We start from the raw sequence: 19,286 nt of genomic DNA on the forward strand, positions 1-19,286 counted from the left end.
ATATAATTAAATATTATGGCTTCACTAAACAAAATTTTAAATCAGATTTCTTTAAAGTTTCTGATAGCTATTATTTTTTGTTATTTGAGCTAATAAGCATTTTTTAAATAAAATGCTTTAAAACAAAACAAATAGATGCCTAATTTTAAGCAAATACTTATTTAATAAAACAAATATGATCGATATGGGCCTTCGTAGCACATCCTTGAAAGGATTAGAATTGTAATAGGGTATTTTCAAGGTAACTTAAATTGGTTGTACAATCACACTTATGAGGCAAGAAAGTCAATTATGAGCCTGATGCACGTGTAAATCACTGCCAATGTAAGGTACCTTGAAATTCCTTTTAAAAGTGCTTGAATTTGATTTCGGCAAGGTCTAAACTATCCTAAAATGTAGTTCCTCTACCTGTGAAATGCCGTGGCTCAATAAAAGAGCCACCTGTTTGCTGTAAACGTCGGCTAGACCACATCGCCCTTAGCGGATCTGCTGATGTCATCACGACGCGGCTGCACAAACCAGTTCCACTCCTGAGACTGTTTTAAAGAACCTTACACGTACATTTCTTCTATGTATATTTGAGTTTGTAAAGAGAGTGATTTTATTTCTCCAATGAGGTGTATGTTTCTCATTAGGTCAAATGGAAACTTCTCTCATTTCTTTTTGCCGAGTTCATTAGCGATGTCTGTCTCCTGTGTTGATTCATTGAAAGTGCTGGGTCACAACTCCTCAAGAATAAAGCTTTAGTCCGACAAATCTCTTTTTCTTCTTATTTTGAATTAAAAACTATTTTCTGGATAAAAATCTGATTATTCCTCAAGAAAAATTGTGAAAGCTGCATTGAAAATCAAGTTTCTAAACAGAATGTAAACACAGATGATTTGGACTTCCTGGATACAGATCTTTTGTCCCAGGTTTATTTTTTTGTATAAACACATTAAAACCCTAATCCAGCGGTCAAAACAAGTAGACAAATCCACAGGGCAATAATCAAAACAAGATCACTTTTAGAGGTATTTATTTTGCAGCTAGTTTATGCCCAATACAATTCATCGTAGTACCACCAGGAAAAGTAACAGTAAAGGGATATTACGAAAATTGGAAGAGGGCTACAAAATCTTTTCAGATTCCTGTCAGTCTGCAAGTAAAAAAAAAAAAAGTAGAGCAGACAGCTTTACATCGAAGTTTAGTTGACTCTTTAGACGTAAACAGCACAACAGGAACTAACAAAGGACAACACACGGATTGTAAACGGAGTGACAAACAGCTGCAGTTGCTGCAGTAAAATGCCACCATGATCAGGTACATTAACAAACTCCATCTTTTAATAATATTTCTCTTCTTTTAACAAATTACATCCCACCAATTATCACCAATCTATTACAAACATGCTAAAACATGTCATATACTTATAAAATAATATTATTTACATATCTTTCCCTCTCTTGGAAGTTTTTTTTCTCTGTCTTGTGTGGAAGAAAACACAATCCTGTTATATTCCCTGTGTGTTCAAAATGAGCAGAAAAGCTCTCTCTTCATGAAAATATTTAGATGTGTGCATTTTAAAGTAAAGGCATTTTAAAAAATGCCTTTTGTTCAATTAAAGCCCTTTATATTTGAGTAAACGACATCTGCACACAGGCTTGATGTGGGATTTAAGGTAAACTTTGCCTCTGGAGCGTCACGAAGGGTTTAAAATTTGAAGAGGTCAATGAAGTGCTGAGGAGAAATGGGCATCAGGCAGCTGTCTGGATCGTTGGCTGTGCACGGGTGGCCGAAGTCCTGGGAGGAGAGGAAGCCAGAGAGGAGTTAGAAAAGAAACAAACATCAGCTGGAGTAGAAAGGATTTGACACAATTGTACTTGACAAATGTTAACAGAAGCAATGAGAGTGTTAAGCTAATTTCTAAAATAGTCCTTAATGCTCAGATGGTTGATGGGTGAAAAGAAACTGGCCCAAAATAGTAAAAGAGGTTTTTATTTTCTGTAAATAAACAGTAACATGAGATAGATGCTCTGTAAACAGTGAAAATTAGAGTGCATCTTGCCAGAAAAATATCATTTAAAGGTGTGGTTTAGTCATTTATTCAACACATTTGCAGTGTTCTCTAGTGTAAATGAATGCCTTAGGAGTCATTTAAAAAAATGAAAAAAGTCATGATGCTCCTGTTCTGAGAGCCAGAAGTTTGCTGGTGCAGAGGTGGGATTTGCACCCACCTCACTTCTGATTGGCTTCGGCCGATTGGCTCCGCCATGTTGCAAAGTCACTATCAGCAGGACACTACGCTCGCTCTCCTCGCTGCAAAAGAAATTTTAAACAGCCGTCCTGTCGGCGAGCGCTACCCAAGATGGGCGAGGCCATGAAAGCAAATTCACAGCGTGACGTAGATTTGCGAGGATTTTCAAATCCTAGAGCTTCACCGTCTATTTTCAATCAGAACCTAACGCAGGAGGTAGGTGTAGGAGACGACTTTCATGTTCAGCTTGCATGAAAAACTCAGAGTGACTGATTATAATCAGAAATAATAATAATAATAATAATAATAATAATAATGTTTTTTCAGTCAACCACACCTTTAACATTTAAAAACAGGTTATAAAAACAAACAGCCTTTATATATCTTAATAATTACTAAAAATTTCTCTCACTTATGTTTACGAGCTTTCTGTCTTTATGCTTAGGTATATACTATACTATACTATACTATAGTATAAAACTACTCAGTATTTTTGCAAAATATTTTTGTGTCTTCTGCTGCAAATGTGTAAGAACGGCAGTGAACGTTACAGTCACTGCAGCAAAACCTTTTCGTCTGTTATTAATCCAACTTGACTTGAAACACAAAATAACAGTGATTCAGTTGAATATAACACTTATTTATAACTGACCAGTTTGTACTAATCCAGTATTCTGGTACTAAATGGAAACCTGGTGATTCTAAACTCTCACAAACGTATGAATGCATATTTATGTTGGATAAAGAGACAGATGAGTTTTTTTGTTGACATGGATCTAACAGAAACAAGCTGAATCGTGAAGATTAAAATGTCAACAGAAAGAATGTCACGATTTACTAAACACAAAACAAGACGACATCCAGCTAAACTTGAGAGCGGCGCACGACCGAGCTCGACACACAGACCAACAGGGAACACTAAGAGGAGGAGAAAGGCATGATGGGACACAAGGTACCTTGAATAATAAAGCCACATGGCGGTCCTTAAGAAGTCGGCGAGAAGGGGAAGGAGGAAATGGAGGCAGGAAGGAAGGGAAAGCAAGGGAAAGGATGCAGAGAAGAAGTTAAATCACAAAAGGGACCCAGCCAGGAGGACAAACGGTGTAAATTTTGGACTTCAAGAAGGAACGGGTAGTTCAGGAACAAGTTTTACTCAATGTACAGTCCATGTCCGTACATACTACATACTAAACCAAAAGTTACAAAGATATTATCTTACGCCTGATTAAACAAACACGCCACCAAGGACAAATAAGTGAGACTAGAACCACTTGTGGGTAACAAGGACTAGCATACCTACGGTGTTCTTGTTTAAGTGAAACACGTCATTTCCACTTTTGACCTTTTGAACCCAGAGATCTACTTTCAGACTTTTACTGGAAACGCAAACAATAATAAAGATTGTGTTTCTTCAGCATCAGAAATGCAAAATGTTCGGGTACAACGTTGATAAAAGAGCTGATAGGTGTTACGGGTCAGAGAACAACATAAAAGACTGAAAGGGAGAACCTTCTGAAGAGAGGTGGACTGAAAAACTTACACAGCTGTAATTCACACCAACCTGTGTGCGTTTCTAAAGCTCTGTGTTGCACTGAAAGGCATCTGACAATAGGAAATGGAGGGAATCACGTCTAAACTACTGAAACTTACATAGATTAAAGAAAAATGTTTAAACTGATCATTTTTTTGACTTCAGACTATCTTATTGAGGGTCCCCAAAAGGACTTTGTCTGATGCTTGTGACATCATTTCAGCAGATGTTGGAAAAAAAAAGTGCAAGGGAAATGTAAATTTTATTATTATTTACCTTCCAGAAGAGGATGCTACAGTGCTTGCAGAAGTGCAGCGTGTCACCGTACTGCTCCTTCATGGGGTAATGTTTCTGCAGGGTGAAGTACACCAGCTTCCAGTCCACATTGTCATGGTTTGCTAAAACCAAGTTCCTGCATAACTGTTCATGTGAAGCGCGTGCACACACACACACACAGAGAGAGAGAAAGAAGACAGGGTTATAATCAAAACTGGGGCATGATGTAATTATAAACTCATAATTAACTCTACTCTCAAGAGGGTGTTCATGTGTAAGCATGTGTGGGAGAAAACAAAAGCTGTGTGTAAAATGTGGCGAGTCTGCCCTCTAGTGGTAATTATGAGTGTCTTTCTTTGATAAGCGTACCACAACTCCCAATAAAAAGCAAATGGAACAAATCCCAGCTCTCACCGGCTTGTCTGAGAAATGGAAGTAGCAGAGTTTCTTCCACAGCGTCCTGTTCTCGCTGAGGATGTGCAGTGTGGGTGTGGCCTGTCCCAGGTTAATGATGTCACAAGCATCAGATAACTTGCAGAGGATCTTGCTCTGCATGTGCAGCGGCAAGTCGTTGAACGTCATGCCCGTGCACATTTGCTGAGGAAACAATGATAAAAAATATACATAAGTAGAGCCCTCGGCGTTCAGGTAAACAACGCATTCATACACTAGTCTGCTCTTTACCTTAGGGATCTGCATGTTGCTGAGCTCCTGCTGCCACTTAACAATAGTCTCCAAGCGGCACAGCCAGATGTTCACGTTGCCCACGAGGACACATCTGCCAAACTGGACAGTCAGACTATGAAGCGTGGAGCTCAGGTCCTGCAGAAGCTCTTTGACAAGACGAGGATTGTAGTGGTCCTCTAGGACTAAAACAAACAAGAGCGCAGCTCAACCAAACATAAGACTTCTAGAGGAACGTTTATGCTGAAAAAACCATTGGTGTAAATCTGTGTTTCGCAAATTTTCAAGGACATAAACTCTACTTCTCTGCACAAAAGCTTTCCAGGAAGCTATTTACAGAGGTAACCATAATAATTATTTATAATTTTACCTCAAAACAAGTCAAACGTTAGGCTTTCTTACCCTTTCGCACAATCTTCTCCAGAATATTGAAATAGTTTTTCTGAGCAGCTCCGCTCAAAGACGTCAGCTGAGACCTGGCTATCAGCTGAAAAAGCTATCAGAGAAGTAGAGATCCAGAGAGCGATGAGAAAACGGTACCGGCACGTGGAACATCACCCAACAAACGTGTTTGATCACCGCTGTTCACCTTTGCAACGTAATTGAATCTTCTCAAGTCTTGAATGGCGCTGGAAAAGTCTAGCCGGTTAAGCGCTTCTCCAAGCGTGCAGTAGCCGTGTCGCTGTTGGCACACGAAAAATCAGACATGCACTTTGTGTAAAAATAATTAAACGGTACAAAATACAAAAGGCATTCGATACTCACTTCCTTTGTGCTCCCTTTCTGCACGTAGATCCATTTATCAGTGAAAACAACTAAAGAAAAGAAAAGGTGAGGTTTGTTAAGCTGTGAGGTTTCCAGCTCAGAAGCTAGACGCTGTTTTGGGCTTTAGCGTTGACACAATTGTTGTGTTTTCATGTTTTCACACATGGATGTCGCGATACTACACTGTAGAGTCATCAGTGAACACAAACAGAAATTAGGCGTAGCTTAGGGCTGCTCGATTATGGCAAAAATGGTAATCAGGATTATTGCGACTGAAATTGAGATCTCGATTATTTAAGACGATTTTTCAATGAATGTTGATTTTATTTGTTTGTTTATTTATTCAGTCATAAAATTGCTCAGAGCACAATCAGAGCAAAAAGAAAAAAGAAGACGAAAGCAACAAAATAATGACAAAAACAACTCCTGACTCCTAGTATAAAAAGGCCAACACACTTGCTCATAGTTTATGACCCAAAGGGCTGACTCATTTAAGCCCAACCAATACAGACCCAAATATCCAACCAACATCTTGCAAATACTGAATTATACAGTGGCATTCATAACATAAATAAAAAACATATAAACATATGTGTTTTAGTGACGGTCACAAAATGTTGCATAATATTTATTTAGTCCTGTCAAGCGGTGCTGTATGAGTGTGTACAATAGCAATGCGTCCTCAGAGAGATTAATTCATATTTATCAGTGTGAGAAACTTATTTCTATTTCTAAACTATTTATTTACAGGTCCCATCAGTTAATGTAATGATTGTCCCAGCCACAACCCCCCTCCCCCACCCCCAACCCAGTCTCACAGCAATCAAGGGCAAGCCGCGCGTGTGTGTTTAGCGCACCACACGTGCACATGATGCCGTTTTTAGCAGCTCAGGAGCCTGCAGGTACGGGGTGTGTCACGGACTCCGGTTAATCCAAGAGGAAGCCGGCTCTGAGAGAGTTATTTATTTTTTTTGCGACCAACACATCACTACATCTTTCCCTTTCCTAATGTCCGGAAAGACGGCCTGGAGCGCAGGCGGAGTGTTTAGCTAACCTGCAGGAATTGTCGACGACAGTTTTCCAGTAAGTAGCTAAGGGTTACCAGAGATGTTTCTACATTGTCCGCTAGGTACTTTTACAATTAAAAAAGTCAAGAAGGGGGTCTGAAAAGATGTTAGAAATAGCAACTAATTTGCTAAGTTGGCAACAATGTGGGAGGAGCGCTTGACTTGCAACTTGGAGCGGCGCAAGAGGGAGGAGAAAATAATCGGCTCGTTTTGTTTTTGTAAACGTTCCAAACTCCGATCGTAATTGGGATTAAAATTCGATTAAGTGAGCAGCCCTAGAAGCTGAAACTCACACTGGGACCTGGTGTTGTTGTTGTACAAGTCCTTTTTCCTCTTGGTGTTGGCGAGCTCACGCACCTCTCCGACAAACAGGTTTTCATTGTTGTCGCTGCAGAACCTGTTCACACACAGAAAACGTTTGTATTCAAATCATTTAATAAAGCAGAGACACTTTTAGGCAACAGCTGGAGCTTCCAAATTTCAAAGTTACAACAAACTGGAACAAAACAGAACATAAAGGCTCAAACTCCAGCTGCTTTACTGGTTTACGTCGTCATATACTGGAGCTAAAAGCAACCCTGAGTTGAATCATAAAGCACCGCCATGAAGGAAACGTTCCTGATGGCAGACAGGCACTGGAGTCTGATAGACAGAATCATGGATATGACTCAGACATGTTGTCAAACAGAAACCTGAAATGGCTTTTAGTCCCCCCCCCCCCCCCCCCCCAGTCAGGTTTCATATGAAGCTTCATCTTCCACAAAACCAAGAGAAGTCATCTAAAAACTCCTCTTAGTAAAATGACTTCAAGCATTTTAACTAACTCCCGCAACAAATGGGAAAGTTTATCAAAACTATACATCAAATCAACACATTTCACTGCTGACAGATGAGTGAACCTTGAAAGTAAATCAGAAACACAAAGCTCATATTTATGAGGCTCTCCAGTGCTTTTAGATAATGCGTGACAGTGATATGCTGACACTTGTACAATCTGATCTGGACTCCCACTAAGATACACTTAGCAACTGTTGCATTAAGTCATTTGTCTTTCTGAGTGAGCTTTTCTTTGCAGAGCAGCCAGCTGGAAGAGTGATGTTGATCTTGTTTGCCTCTCTGTAGCTCCTGACACGCTCACGCGGAGCAGTGAGCTAACGCCGTTGGCCGATTCACACAAAGGACGATACTGTAAATGGAGTAGAGATATCACCAGCTGCAGCTGCAGCGAGGGCCTAATAAATCAACATCTCTGGTGTTTGTAAGCATCACAATAGGAAAGCAGTGTGTTGCTGGCTTGTTGTATGCATCGAAATGTAACCGTTTAACTCTCCTTGATGACCAGAAAAGCAGACTGAAAACTTTCAGTTAGCTAAACAGGTTTGTTTGGTCCAGCTTGTCCAAACGTGGTAATTAAACTGCAATCAACACGAACAGGATGCTTTGCAAGTGAAATTTGAATGAAAACATGTCATCCAGATATAACAAGCTGATTTGTTAGCGCTAACGATGGGAAAATATTACTGCAGCAGGATACATATTGGTTTTCATGGAAAATGTACCCTTGAGTCGCAAATGCCAGCTTCATCTGTTGCCATGACGACTTACTTACTTTATGGCCTTAAACTCCAACTGAGGGATTCAGATCACCTGAGTAAACTTTGTTTGCGTTGGTGCTGTAAAGAACTGACTGAATGACTGGCTGTCTATTTCTTATGAAAGCCGTTCCAGCTTTGTTACAGACCACAGGAACACTTCACATCACTTGATCTTCATTATCTTCAGGATCACTTGCAGCCAGGCATAAACAAATACAGAATGATGGATCTATGACACCTATAACAGCAGAAAAACAGCTAACTAGCAAGAATCAAGAAGCTTAAACAGCCAGAAAGATTTGAGATACTGGCTGATCTTTAACTATTAATTTCCTGTCAGCTTTCCAGTGTGTTTACTTTAATAACGAGGGGGAAAAAATCTATAAACACTTCTAGATTATTTAAATGAAAGATGGACAGTTTATTACAACAAACTCATCACTTGTGATACTTGGCAATCATTCAGTTGCAGTAAGTTTATTTTCAGAGTTGTAAGGCAACAAAAATCTGAGCTGTTGTGTTGTTTTTTAATAAAAGGGTATGAGAATGTGTTGCTGTTTAAATCTAACGATATCTGTAAATAACTTTTCCTTATGTCAATAATGGCTCAACGTTCAACGACTAAAAAGAGATATAAAGGAAACCATTTTACCTGCTGAGATTTAGATAAATAATTTCTTCCTTTTGAAATCTAAAAGCACAAGTGAGGCTGCACGTTAATAAACGAGAGCATTAATACATTTCAAAATTAATATTAGTAATATAAATATGGTCATATTTTGAAATAATAGGAGACCTAATATAAGGTTTGATTTTCCCGATACAAAGGTAAATGCAGAAATCTACCAAATGCATTTTTTTTTCTTTTTCAAATGGGTTGGATTGAAGCTTAAGTTTGTGTGATAGTACCTAAAATAAACGAGGTGAATCTTAGTATTCATACTAAATATACATATGGCTCAAAAGCTGAGTTTTTAACCATAAGTCACCATAATGAAACAATACTCACGTGTGTAAAAATCAGATAAATATATATTTTAAAATAACAATTGAATTTTTTTTCTAATGTACTTTATGGTCATGTCACCAGTAGGACAGTAACAAGACAGGATGCACGTGGTGAACTGATTTTCCATGTGAATATGTATTTAGGAGACAAATACATGTCTTAAACTCCAAACACACCAAGTGACCACCCTGTACAGAGAACATGATGTATGTATAAAAACCTCAGAGCAGACAATTTAGCATTATCTAATTTAGATAAATAAGACATGCAGTCTGTGAAAAAGACCAACAATTCATGGTCTTACTCTTTCAGCTTTATCTCCTTGTTGTCCTCCAGCTCGTGTCCAAAGAACACAAGCCTCTCCCAGCCATGCTCTGTCTTTGTCCAACTCCACCCAGGCGACCTCCAGTCTTTGCCTAAGAAAGGCATTTTAACCTGGGGGAGAGAGAGCTGCAGTCCCTTCAAACACCTGAAGGACTGAACAGAAACAGGGTTTAAATGTACTTTCTGGATACAGAAGTAACTCATATGAACACTTTGACAGATTACTACTGAAGAGGTGTTCTATAAAATATAAAAATAAAATACATTGTTTATTTAAGTTTTCAAATATGATACTCAAAGATGGATGAACAAAAGGCACAGACTGAAATTTACTACTCAGTTGTGAATTCATGACTTTATGAAGCACAATCAGTTAATTGTCACCTCAAATTAAATTCATATATTCATTTATTTCACAAAAAAATGGTTCAATTGAGTTCTGAGACATGAGTTTTCTAAAGCCCCACTTATGGCAAACAAATAGCTCTTATGAGTAAATACAGCAAAATATAAATACACCTGTTTTCGAGAGGTAACTTTAACAGCTGTAAACATTATTGTTTTTAAATGGACCCTTTTCCCCCTCCATGCCAGTATCTTTTATCCCTATAATTCGTAAACAAATGGCCACTAGAGATGTAAACCTAATTCGTTTAGACATATCGTCGTATTTATTCTGCAAAATGAGGCTTTGAATAAAAGTGTTAAAACATCTGTGACGCATTTCTCTTGCGTTGAGCAGCAGCAAACGATGCCAAGGATAAAAAACAAGACAAACCATCTGTCATTTGGCTTCACGCGCCTAATCAGCACCTTAACTTGATAAAGAACCCAAGGCACTCAAGTGTTCAGATGGGAATTCCTTTAAAGCCAAATTAAAACGAATATAAACAAACCTGAACGGTCGACCACGGCTCCTTTGTTGCCCGTTTCTCTTTGGAGCCCTGCTGGAGAGGTATTGACGGAAGTAAATACAGAAGAAACGGTTCACGCCCCCTGCTGCTCTCTGATTGGACGATACTTGTTGCTACGCAGAGTCGCGTTTCCGATTGGCCGCTTTTGACTGTCGTTCATTTTTTTTCATTAAAAAAACCCGACAAAAAATATTGTGGCAGGACTGCGCACATGTAGTAGTGTTTTTATTCTAAAGATGGGGGGATGGGAGGAGCTGAGTGAGTGTTTTAAGATTAAAACACAATTTATTCTGGTTTTGAAATTAAGATTAATGCATGTACTTTTAAAAAGTGAACCCCAGAAAGGAAGAATAGTATTTACTTTGGCGAAGACTAATATGGATCCTTAAATACATAAACAAGCACACTTCAAACTGTAGGATCATATTTAACATATGACAAGGCCTGTACACACAGACAAAATAGCTATTTATCTACTTTGTCTTTATTTCCTGTAGGTTTTATTAAAATTTTGTAACATTTTTTGTTGTATTGTGTGGTAACATCAAACATTTATACTCACCGCTCTCTCTTGGATACAGGAGGAGCATGACATATTTACCTTAGGGTTGAGCAGAAGACAATTAAACTTTCTGTAATTTTTTTTCCGATCATCTTTAAAAAAATATGAAAGTCTCCTTTCAGACTGTTTTATGAGAGTTTCTTCTAGCTTGGCAGGCCTATTACCTTTAAATGGGCATCTTTGATTTAACACAATTAGCAGAAATCCTGTTTGTTGATGGATTGTGCCCCCTAAGGCTCCACTGGCTCAATTAAACCTTCAAGCTGCACTTCATTTATGATCAAATGTAATAAAACAACAAAATAAACACATTTTAAAAATTAGATCTTCTTTTATAGTTTAAACATCATTGTAAACAGGGTTGGCCCAAGCATTTGTGGGGCCGTAAGCAAGTTTTCCTTTGGGGCCCCCATACCAACCAGTCAACACCAGATCATTGATAATTCTTAGGCATCACTATGAGTTTAACAATATCATTAGCATCTTTTGTAAATAGCTTAAATCTTACTGGTTTTATAATGGCTATTAACCTTACATTAGTTGCGCTAATTAATTTAGCATTTTAAAATGCAGAGTGTTGTTTAAGTGTGGTATAATAATTCAACAATTTAAGTCTTGTTTTAAGTCTTTTAACTTTTAAGTCTTGTCTTAAGTTTTGTTCTTAAATTTGGAACAAATGCATCAAATGTGCAATCAGAAAAAATAAAACCAATTACACTATAGAAAATACTCTGTCATTCATCTTCCATGTGTGATATAATTGTGTTTGCAAAATTTAAAGCTATTAAAACATGTTTTTCACGTTATTTTTATGCACTTGGGGACCCCCTGGTGGTGCGGGGGCCCAAAGCAGTCGCTTAAATCACGAATGCCTTGGGCCAGCCCTGGTTTGTAAATACAAGAAGGGTATAAATCAGAAATTAAAACTTGTTTGTGTCACTAAAGAAGTTTTGCAGTGAAATTATAAAATCAGATCTGTGATTCTTCTTATTCCAACTAGAATATCTAAATTCTTGCAAGAAAGCACGTGGAGAAGGCAGGATGTGACTCGCTGGATGATAAACAATGAACGGTTCATGGAAATGGGAGGAATTTGTTCAGATGTTGAGTAATTTGTACTACTGATGCTTATCATGCATTAGCTTTTCAACAAAGCAGCAGAATGGGTGGTAACTGTTAGGAAAAACTGGGTCAACCACAGTTCTATTGCCTTTGCTCCCCTCTTGATGTTACAGCTTCTGAGAGTTAAACAATCAGCAAAAGAAACTTGGCAAGAAAACAAAAAGAAGTGTTGAGGAGACAAGGCCGGAGTAGATTTGATCATACAGTTTCAATGGGTCAGTGGAGATAAGACCATCAGGTTATTAGGCACATTCTTCTCACACACATCTTAGGGACCAGATGACAGTTTGGCTGGAGAAATGGCCGCTTCTTTTATGGTTTTTAGCTCGTTCAGACATGAATGAGTAGTTTTATTACTCATTAGTCATTTGGCCACAAAAACAAAAGAAAGGAGGTGACACGTCTCACAGAAAGACACTTTTTAATATCAATGTCTATGATGGAGAGCATACCTTTCACCTGGAGAAAATGAAGGACCACTCTCGTCAGATTAACTTAAAAGGCTTTCAGGATGAACTTTAATTTGGGACTCTTTCATGCTTGTGGTAGTCTGAAAGTTCAGCATGGAACAGAATTTATGGAGATAATCCATGACTGTGTCTGGCATGAGCTCAGACCTTTTTATCTCATCCGCTTATTCTTTTTTTAATAAAAGTAAAGCACATGGTGGAAAAAACACAATACGTGATAGTGATGATTTGAAAACTTGCTAAAGTACACTACAAAAACTAATTTCTGAGAAAGTAAAAAAAAGCTTCATTATTAGTATTATTTGGACCATTTTTAAGAATATTTACCTTATTTTTAAGGTTGAATATGAAACAATTTAATAAAAAGCTAAATAAAAAATACCTCTATGGGGACTTTAGAGGTGTATTTAGAGAATGAAGGTACAGTATTTCCTTTAAAGGCTACATTTTAATTAAAAACAAATCAAATATTTATTTTGACAGGCACCACTCTGGGGTTCTGTTTAGATCTACTAGCCAACAGAGGGAACCATTGTGGGTTGCCAAACAATCTGCTCGGCACAGCGAGGCTGGCTCTGTGGAAAACGGAGGAAGCTGCAAGTCAAGCAGCTGCTTCTGAGCCCAGGAGATGTCGTTACCCTTCTCAGAAGAGGAGCGACCATAAAAGATCTAAAACCAGAGTGAGTTTAGGCAAAGCCTACAACAGATGAACCCAAATAAAAATGGCCACGGCTTCAAAACGCATGCGGGAATGGTGAATTTCATGGATGGGAAAGCTGCGTTTGCAACTGCAGCTGCCATGTCGCTTTGGTGTTCGTGTTCCATATTCAAACTTTAAGTAATGCTATCTTTTTAGGGAAGAATTTGTTTTCTTTTTAGATTAAAAACAACATAAAATGATTAAAAATTAGATTATTTTCTTTCTTTCTTAGAAATCAGTTTTTGCAGTGTAATTTTCAAGGTCCTTTTAAGATGTCTTTCTGTGCAAAATGTTACTTGTTGTAGATAAAGTCCTTGCTGACAAGTAGTCAAAAAACAACTTGTCCTTTAGAAGTGATAGGCTAATGGCTAATCTGAGTTAAGGCCAACATTTTCTGCTGCTTGCTGAAAACATCATCAGCCTCTAAATTTCATATTAGTTTGCACAATATCTTTTTACAAGCATTAACATTTTTAGATAACATTGTTATTTACCCTAATTTCCTTGCTGATGGACAAGTGTACATATCTCATCCAGCAGCTAAAAGAATCAAGTCTGGCTGGAATTTCTTGTTATCACTGCTGAAAAATCTGTATAATGCAAGATTGATAACCACGCAAAGGCTCATAAATTAGCATTTGCATGTACATCTGAAATGTAGGAGTTTAGAGCTGCTTTGGTCATGTCTGATGTTAGCTCATCCGTCTTGAAAGACAGTCATGTCCCCAAAAAGAGGCTGTTCAGGAAGTTATGAATGGGTAAAATAATAATTAAGTTGTGCAGAAACACACTCACATTAAAAAGATAAATTCTGTTTTAAATGAAAAAAAATCATGTTGAGCACACAGAGAACCATTCTTCTAATAAATACTGGAAATTTATGACAAACAGCATAAAACCCCATCTGTGTTTAGTTTGGTAAAAAGTAATGTTCATAAACTGTCAAATGCAGTTGCAAATGTATTATTCAGAACAATATATTTAACTATATGGTTTAAAAGTGTTTTATCTGTATTTTCTGATACACTGTAATAGTTTTACACATGAGAAATAGAAAAATAGGCCAACTTTTTTTGATATCTGCAACGGATTAGTTGCATTTCATTATAAATCATATGACTTCTGTCAAACAGTTAACATTTCAAAATATTCACATATGCATTTTGATCAGATTTAGTGCTCAAATGCATTTTGACTTTTTAATATTTGCAATAAATAAAATCCTCAATTGAATAACAGTCCATGATGACTAATATTAATAAGATAACATTTTGAAACGTGTGGTTTGTAAACAGTTTTTTCAACTCCAATGTGACAGAGAAATACCAGCAGAGGTTTTTGCAACAGAAGCACTAATTCCATGTTTGTTTAGAAATTTTCCACAAGTTGGTTCACAGGTGGGTTTTTGGTAACAAACTTCCTCCATCTAATGCCCAAATAACCAACTCTTAGCTTATAGCTGAGAAATGTTGAGGTTTACATCAGTACTGCTGCTGCAGGATGTAGCAAGCATTCAGTTGAGGTCTCGTAGCTTCTTTCCTGTCTCTGTTGCGTTCTTGCAGCTGTACAACCATTTAATTATACGTGCGTTTCTCTCAATAACCGATGTGCCTTGTTGTTTTTTCTTAAGCAGCTCATCCTGAAGCAGCCCGTCGCTGTCGCCGCTGTCCTTGGAGAAATTGTCATCTGAAGTGGAGATGCTGACGCTTCGAATGTTGATGGAGATCTCGTCCGAGCGTGCCGAAAAGTTTTCCCTTCCCAGAGACTCGACGACCTCGCCATCCAGGCCGCAGTATTTGAAAAACACGTCAAAGTCAGCAAAGCTTTTGGAGTACCTGGAGCTGATGTCAGAGTGGGAACGACCGATTTTCGCGCCTGACCTCTCAGTGTCAGGAACTGCAAGGAGACCTCCAGCTGTCCCAGAATTGCTGCATTTGTCGCTGGACTCCTCTAAAACTCCATTCGACCTTTCCTCCGGCTGATTGATTACTACACGGGAGCCACATTCCTTAGCCGTTTCCTCAGGTGTGATCATTTTTTTCCTGTTGCTTTCAGACTCACATTCCTTTTCCAAGGATTCAGGTAACGGGACACCTTTATTCACAGAAATGAGTTGCAGCCGACGACTCACAAGGCGTTTCCGATCATTTTCGGCCCCTTGGAGTAAGTCACATTTCTGTCTGTAAAGTTGGAGAGAATCTCGTCGTTTTTTGGAGCTGGATCGATCCACTTTACCCCCCAAGCAGACTTGTGCAACACCTGTATTCTCGGATGAGTTGCTTCCTGAGAGGGGGGTCCCAACATGGTTGTGGTTAGAAGACTCAGCGCCACTCACAGAAGCTGAACTGATCGCCGACTCTTGGGTTGAGCTGACCACTTGCTGACTTTTGACATATTTGGGCTTGCTTGCAGCGAGTCTCTCCACAGCACTCACCCGTCCTTTTGGTTCACTCTCCCGTTCCATTTGCTTTCGAAGGTACTCAGGACCCTTCCCAAGGATTCTGGTGGCACCACTGTTGGTCTCCATTGTAGTTTAAATTAAAAGTCCAAAGCCGTTATTCCCAAAAAGTTCAGTAATCCCTTCAGTGTATGTTCCAGAGTCAGCTGAAGGATTCCATTCAAGCCCACTCTTTGCCTGAACACGAATCCCAACAGGAGACTTTACCTTGTCTACTTAAAGACAGAACACTTCACCCCACCCATCCTGTGCAAGGCTGGTTTTAACCAAACACGGGCCTGTTCAAAGTACACCTGATTCACCACAAGTGTGAGAACAATGAAAGCTGAAACTACTGCAGGAACCCCCCTTCTTCAAGAGAAAATGCAATCAGGAAAAACCAGTTTGGGACTAAACTAAGTTCCTCTTTTTAATTCTAATTTTTCCATTTATTAGAAAGATTTACTAATTATCATCATGAAAAAATGTTGTAAAGAACTTATTCAAAATGCATGTCACGTGTCATCTAGGAATAGCTGGGTTTCATAATCAAAGTCTTATCAGAACATTATGCAACACGAGGAACTAAAAATGGTGTTTTTTGTGTGTAAAAAAGTTACTGATTTCAGATTTCTTGTCTGAGATTTCAGTAAATGATTAAACCCATTTTGCTGTCTCCAGGTCAAATTTGAGAAAGTTTTCAAGAGATTGTTGATCAAGACCTCAAAGTTCGGAGATTCTTGCATATGAGACCAAAGCGGAGTAAAGTGCACATGAAAAAGGTAAATTTTACTGTCAGACTTCCTGCATCAAAGATTCAGGACCTTAAAGTTTAAAGAACACTTGACAGGCCATATTATTAGTTTACTGTACAACACTTGATTCTTTCAGTACATCACTCACCTGTTTGTCAATGAGACTTACCAGTTTTTATCTGATATTTTGCTTTTTAATGAGCCAAGCAGTACTTTTTTGCCTCTAGCTTGTTAGAACAGAACATTTCCTCCAATATTTCCTCATTTATATATAAACTCTTGTAGCAAGAGGAAAAACAAAAAATTGGAAAACTAAATTTTAAACGGCTTCAGTGTCAGAGTTTTCAGCTTGTGGAGTTTTGACTTTTTTAATGAATAACATCAAGCATCTTATGCTATATCTGAAGAATCCATTGGATCTGTCAGCATTCAGAATACAGGTCCTTCTAAAAAAATTAGCATATTGTGATAAAGATCATTATTTTCTGTAATGTACTGATACACATTAGACTTTCATATATATTAGATTCATTACACACAACTGAAGTAGTTCAAGCCTTTTATTGTTTCTAATATTGATGATTTTGGCATTCAGCTCATGAAAACCCAAAATTCCTATCTAAAAAAAATTGCATTATCATGAAAAGGTTCTCTGATCGAGCTATTAACCTAATCATCTGAATCAACTAATTAACTCTAAACACGTGCAAAAGATTCCTGAGGCTTTTAAAAACTCCCAGCCTGGTTCATTACTCAAAACCGCAATCATGGGTTAGACTGCCGACCTGACTGCTGTCCAGAAGGCCATCATTGACACCCTCAAGCAAGAGGGTAAGACACAGAAAGACATTTCTGAATGAATAGGCTGTTCCCAGAGTTCAAGGCACATCAGTGGGAGGTCTGTGGGAAGGAAAAAGTGTGGCAGAAAATGCTGCACAACGTGAAGAGGTGACCGGACCCTGAGGAAGATTGTAGAGAAGGACTGATTCCAGACCTTGGGGGACCTGCGGAAGCAGCGGACTGAGACTGGAGTAGAAACATCCAGAGCCACCGTGTACAGGCGTGTGCAGGAAATGGGCTATAGCTGCCGCATTCCCCAGGTCAAGCCACTTTTGAACCGGAAACAGCGGCAGAAGCGCCTGACCTGGGCTACAGAGAAGCAGCACTGGACTGTTTTTCAGTGGTCCAAAGTACTTTTTTCGGATGAAAGCAAATTTTGCATGTCATTCGGAAATCAAGGTGCCAGAGTCTGGAGTGTAATGAATTAGATTACGTGTTATTTAATGAGCCATAAGGCGTGGGATTCCATAGGAAATATGAAATCCACCTTACGGATCTGTGAGTTATTTGCACCAGAAGTTTGGATCTTTTTATTGCAGGGATTAGATAACAGCTTCATATTCACTCAGAGACAACAGAAGAGAGAGAGAGAGTCAAGTTTAAAAGTTAAGAATTTTATTACTAATAAATTAAACTAGACTGACTTTAAACACTAAATGTATGGTGTAACTAAAGTGGATGAGACGGTGAGTGGATGACGTGTGATGTAAAATCAGAACCAGCAAATCCGAAGAAGCGATTGGTTCTGACGGGAACTGAAGGTGTTGTCTTCACTGTAATGATGTGCATTGTTGTTTGGCTTGGTTGGTTCCGCAGTGTGTTGTGTTGCTGCACGGGCGTTTTTAGAGTACGCACCGTTATAGGATGCCGGCAGAGATTGTATGTTGGTGAAGTCTTGTTAATAAACCTTACTACCCCGTTGGGTAGGAAATAGATATTCTGGAGTTTGTCGTGAATGAGACCAGAATATAACATGGTGGCAGCGGAGTGAGCAGCACGGCCGGAGTGGACCCCGGGGAGACGTCTGACGAAGCGGTGAGCTATTGGCGGCTAAGTGAGTTAGCACCGCTGCGAGCCATGGAGGGCCTTAAAGCACCGCCGACGCTGCTGTTGGACTCCAGTAACCTATCGCGGACATGGAAGACCTGGAGGGACGAGTTTATGCTCTATGTGGAGCTGACCATGGACCCAGACGACGAACAGAAAAAAGTGAGCCTTTTCTGTTATCTTGTTGGGGTGAGCGGCAGGGAGCTGCTAGACACGCTAATGGGCGACACGGCGAGGGATCAGTGGACGGTTGAGGACATCGTCGAGAAGTTTGATAATCATTGCAACCCGGCCGTTAATGAAACTGTGGAGCGGTATCGATTCTTCACGAGAAACCAAGGCACCAGTGAGACAATCGACACCTATGTGACGGAGTTACGGCTGCTGGTGAGAACGTGCAATTTTGGTGTAATAAGAGACTCATTGCTTCGGGACAGGATTGTATGTGGCCTTAACAACCCGAGTTTGAGGGAGAGACTGCTGCGGGAGAAAAACTTGACACTGGATGCATGCATACAACTCTGCAGAGCCGCGGAGCTGTCGCGGGAAAACAGCAAAACCATTTCGGGAGCTACAGTGGAGGAGGTGCATGCTGTGCGTGTAGCTGCGCGCCAGACACAGTTCAGCGACGCAGTGGACTGTAAGTTTTGTGGCAGAACACATGAAAGGAAGAAGGAAAAATGTCCAGCATACAGGAAGAATTGTAAAAAGTGTGGCAGAGAAAACCACTTTGCAGTTAAATGCACAGCACGTGCAGAGCAGACAAGAAGGTCGAATGTACACAACGTGACAGCATGTGAGAGTGATGAGTGTGAAGACGTTCTCTGTGTTACAGAGGCAGACACGCACGATTCAACTACAAAAAACACTGATAAAGTGAGAGACACCCGACTCTTTGCAGGCATGTTGATGGGCAAAGAGATGGTAAATTTCCAGATCGACTGTGGGGCCA

General features: G+C 39.3%; 2 protein-coding genes across 3 annotated transcripts; both read right to left on the minus strand.

Moving 5' to 3' along the window:
- Positions 1-1,001: 1,001 nt before the first annotated feature.
- fbxo25 (F-box protein 25) lies at positions 1,002-10,481 on the minus strand. Of its 2 annotated transcripts, XM_015947345.3 has the most exons (11): positions 10,384-10,481; positions 9,468-9,640; positions 6,853-6,956; positions 5,493-5,542; positions 5,317-5,409; positions 5,130-5,223; positions 4,728-4,912; positions 4,458-4,640; positions 4,044-4,187; positions 3,193-3,219; positions 1,002-1,782 (listed from the first exon to the last, which is right to left on the minus strand). In XM_015947345.3, exons 2-11 carry the CDS (start codon positions 9,590-9,592, stop codon positions 1,693-1,695), a joined length of 1,095 nt encoding a protein of 364 aa, XP_015802831.1. In that variant the 5' UTR covers positions 9,593-9,640; positions 10,384-10,481; the 3' UTR covers positions 1,002-1,692. The 2 variants fall into 2 exon arrangements, with proteins under 2 accessions (XP_015802831.1, XP_015802832.1); XM_015947346.3 differs by lacking the exon at positions 3,193-3,219.
- Positions 10,482-14,632: 4,151 nt separating this feature from the next.
- On the minus strand, positions 14,633-15,909 carry fam110c (family with sequence similarity 110 member C). Its single transcript, XM_070543262.1, has one exon. The coding sequence runs from the start codon at positions 15,780-15,782 to the stop codon at positions 14,769-14,771; it is 1,014 nt and encodes a 337-aa protein (XP_070399363.1). The 5' UTR covers positions 15,783-15,909; the 3' UTR covers positions 14,633-14,768.
- Between the last annotated feature and the right edge of the window lie 3,377 nt (positions 15,910-19,286).

Source organism: Nothobranchius furzeri, chromosome 2, assembly GCF_043380555.1.
Source record: "Nothobranchius furzeri strain GRZ-AD chromosome 2, NfurGRZ-RIMD1, whole genome shotgun sequence".
NCBI classification, from domain to species: domain Eukaryota; kingdom Metazoa; phylum Chordata; class Actinopteri; order Cyprinodontiformes; family Nothobranchiidae; genus Nothobranchius; species Nothobranchius furzeri.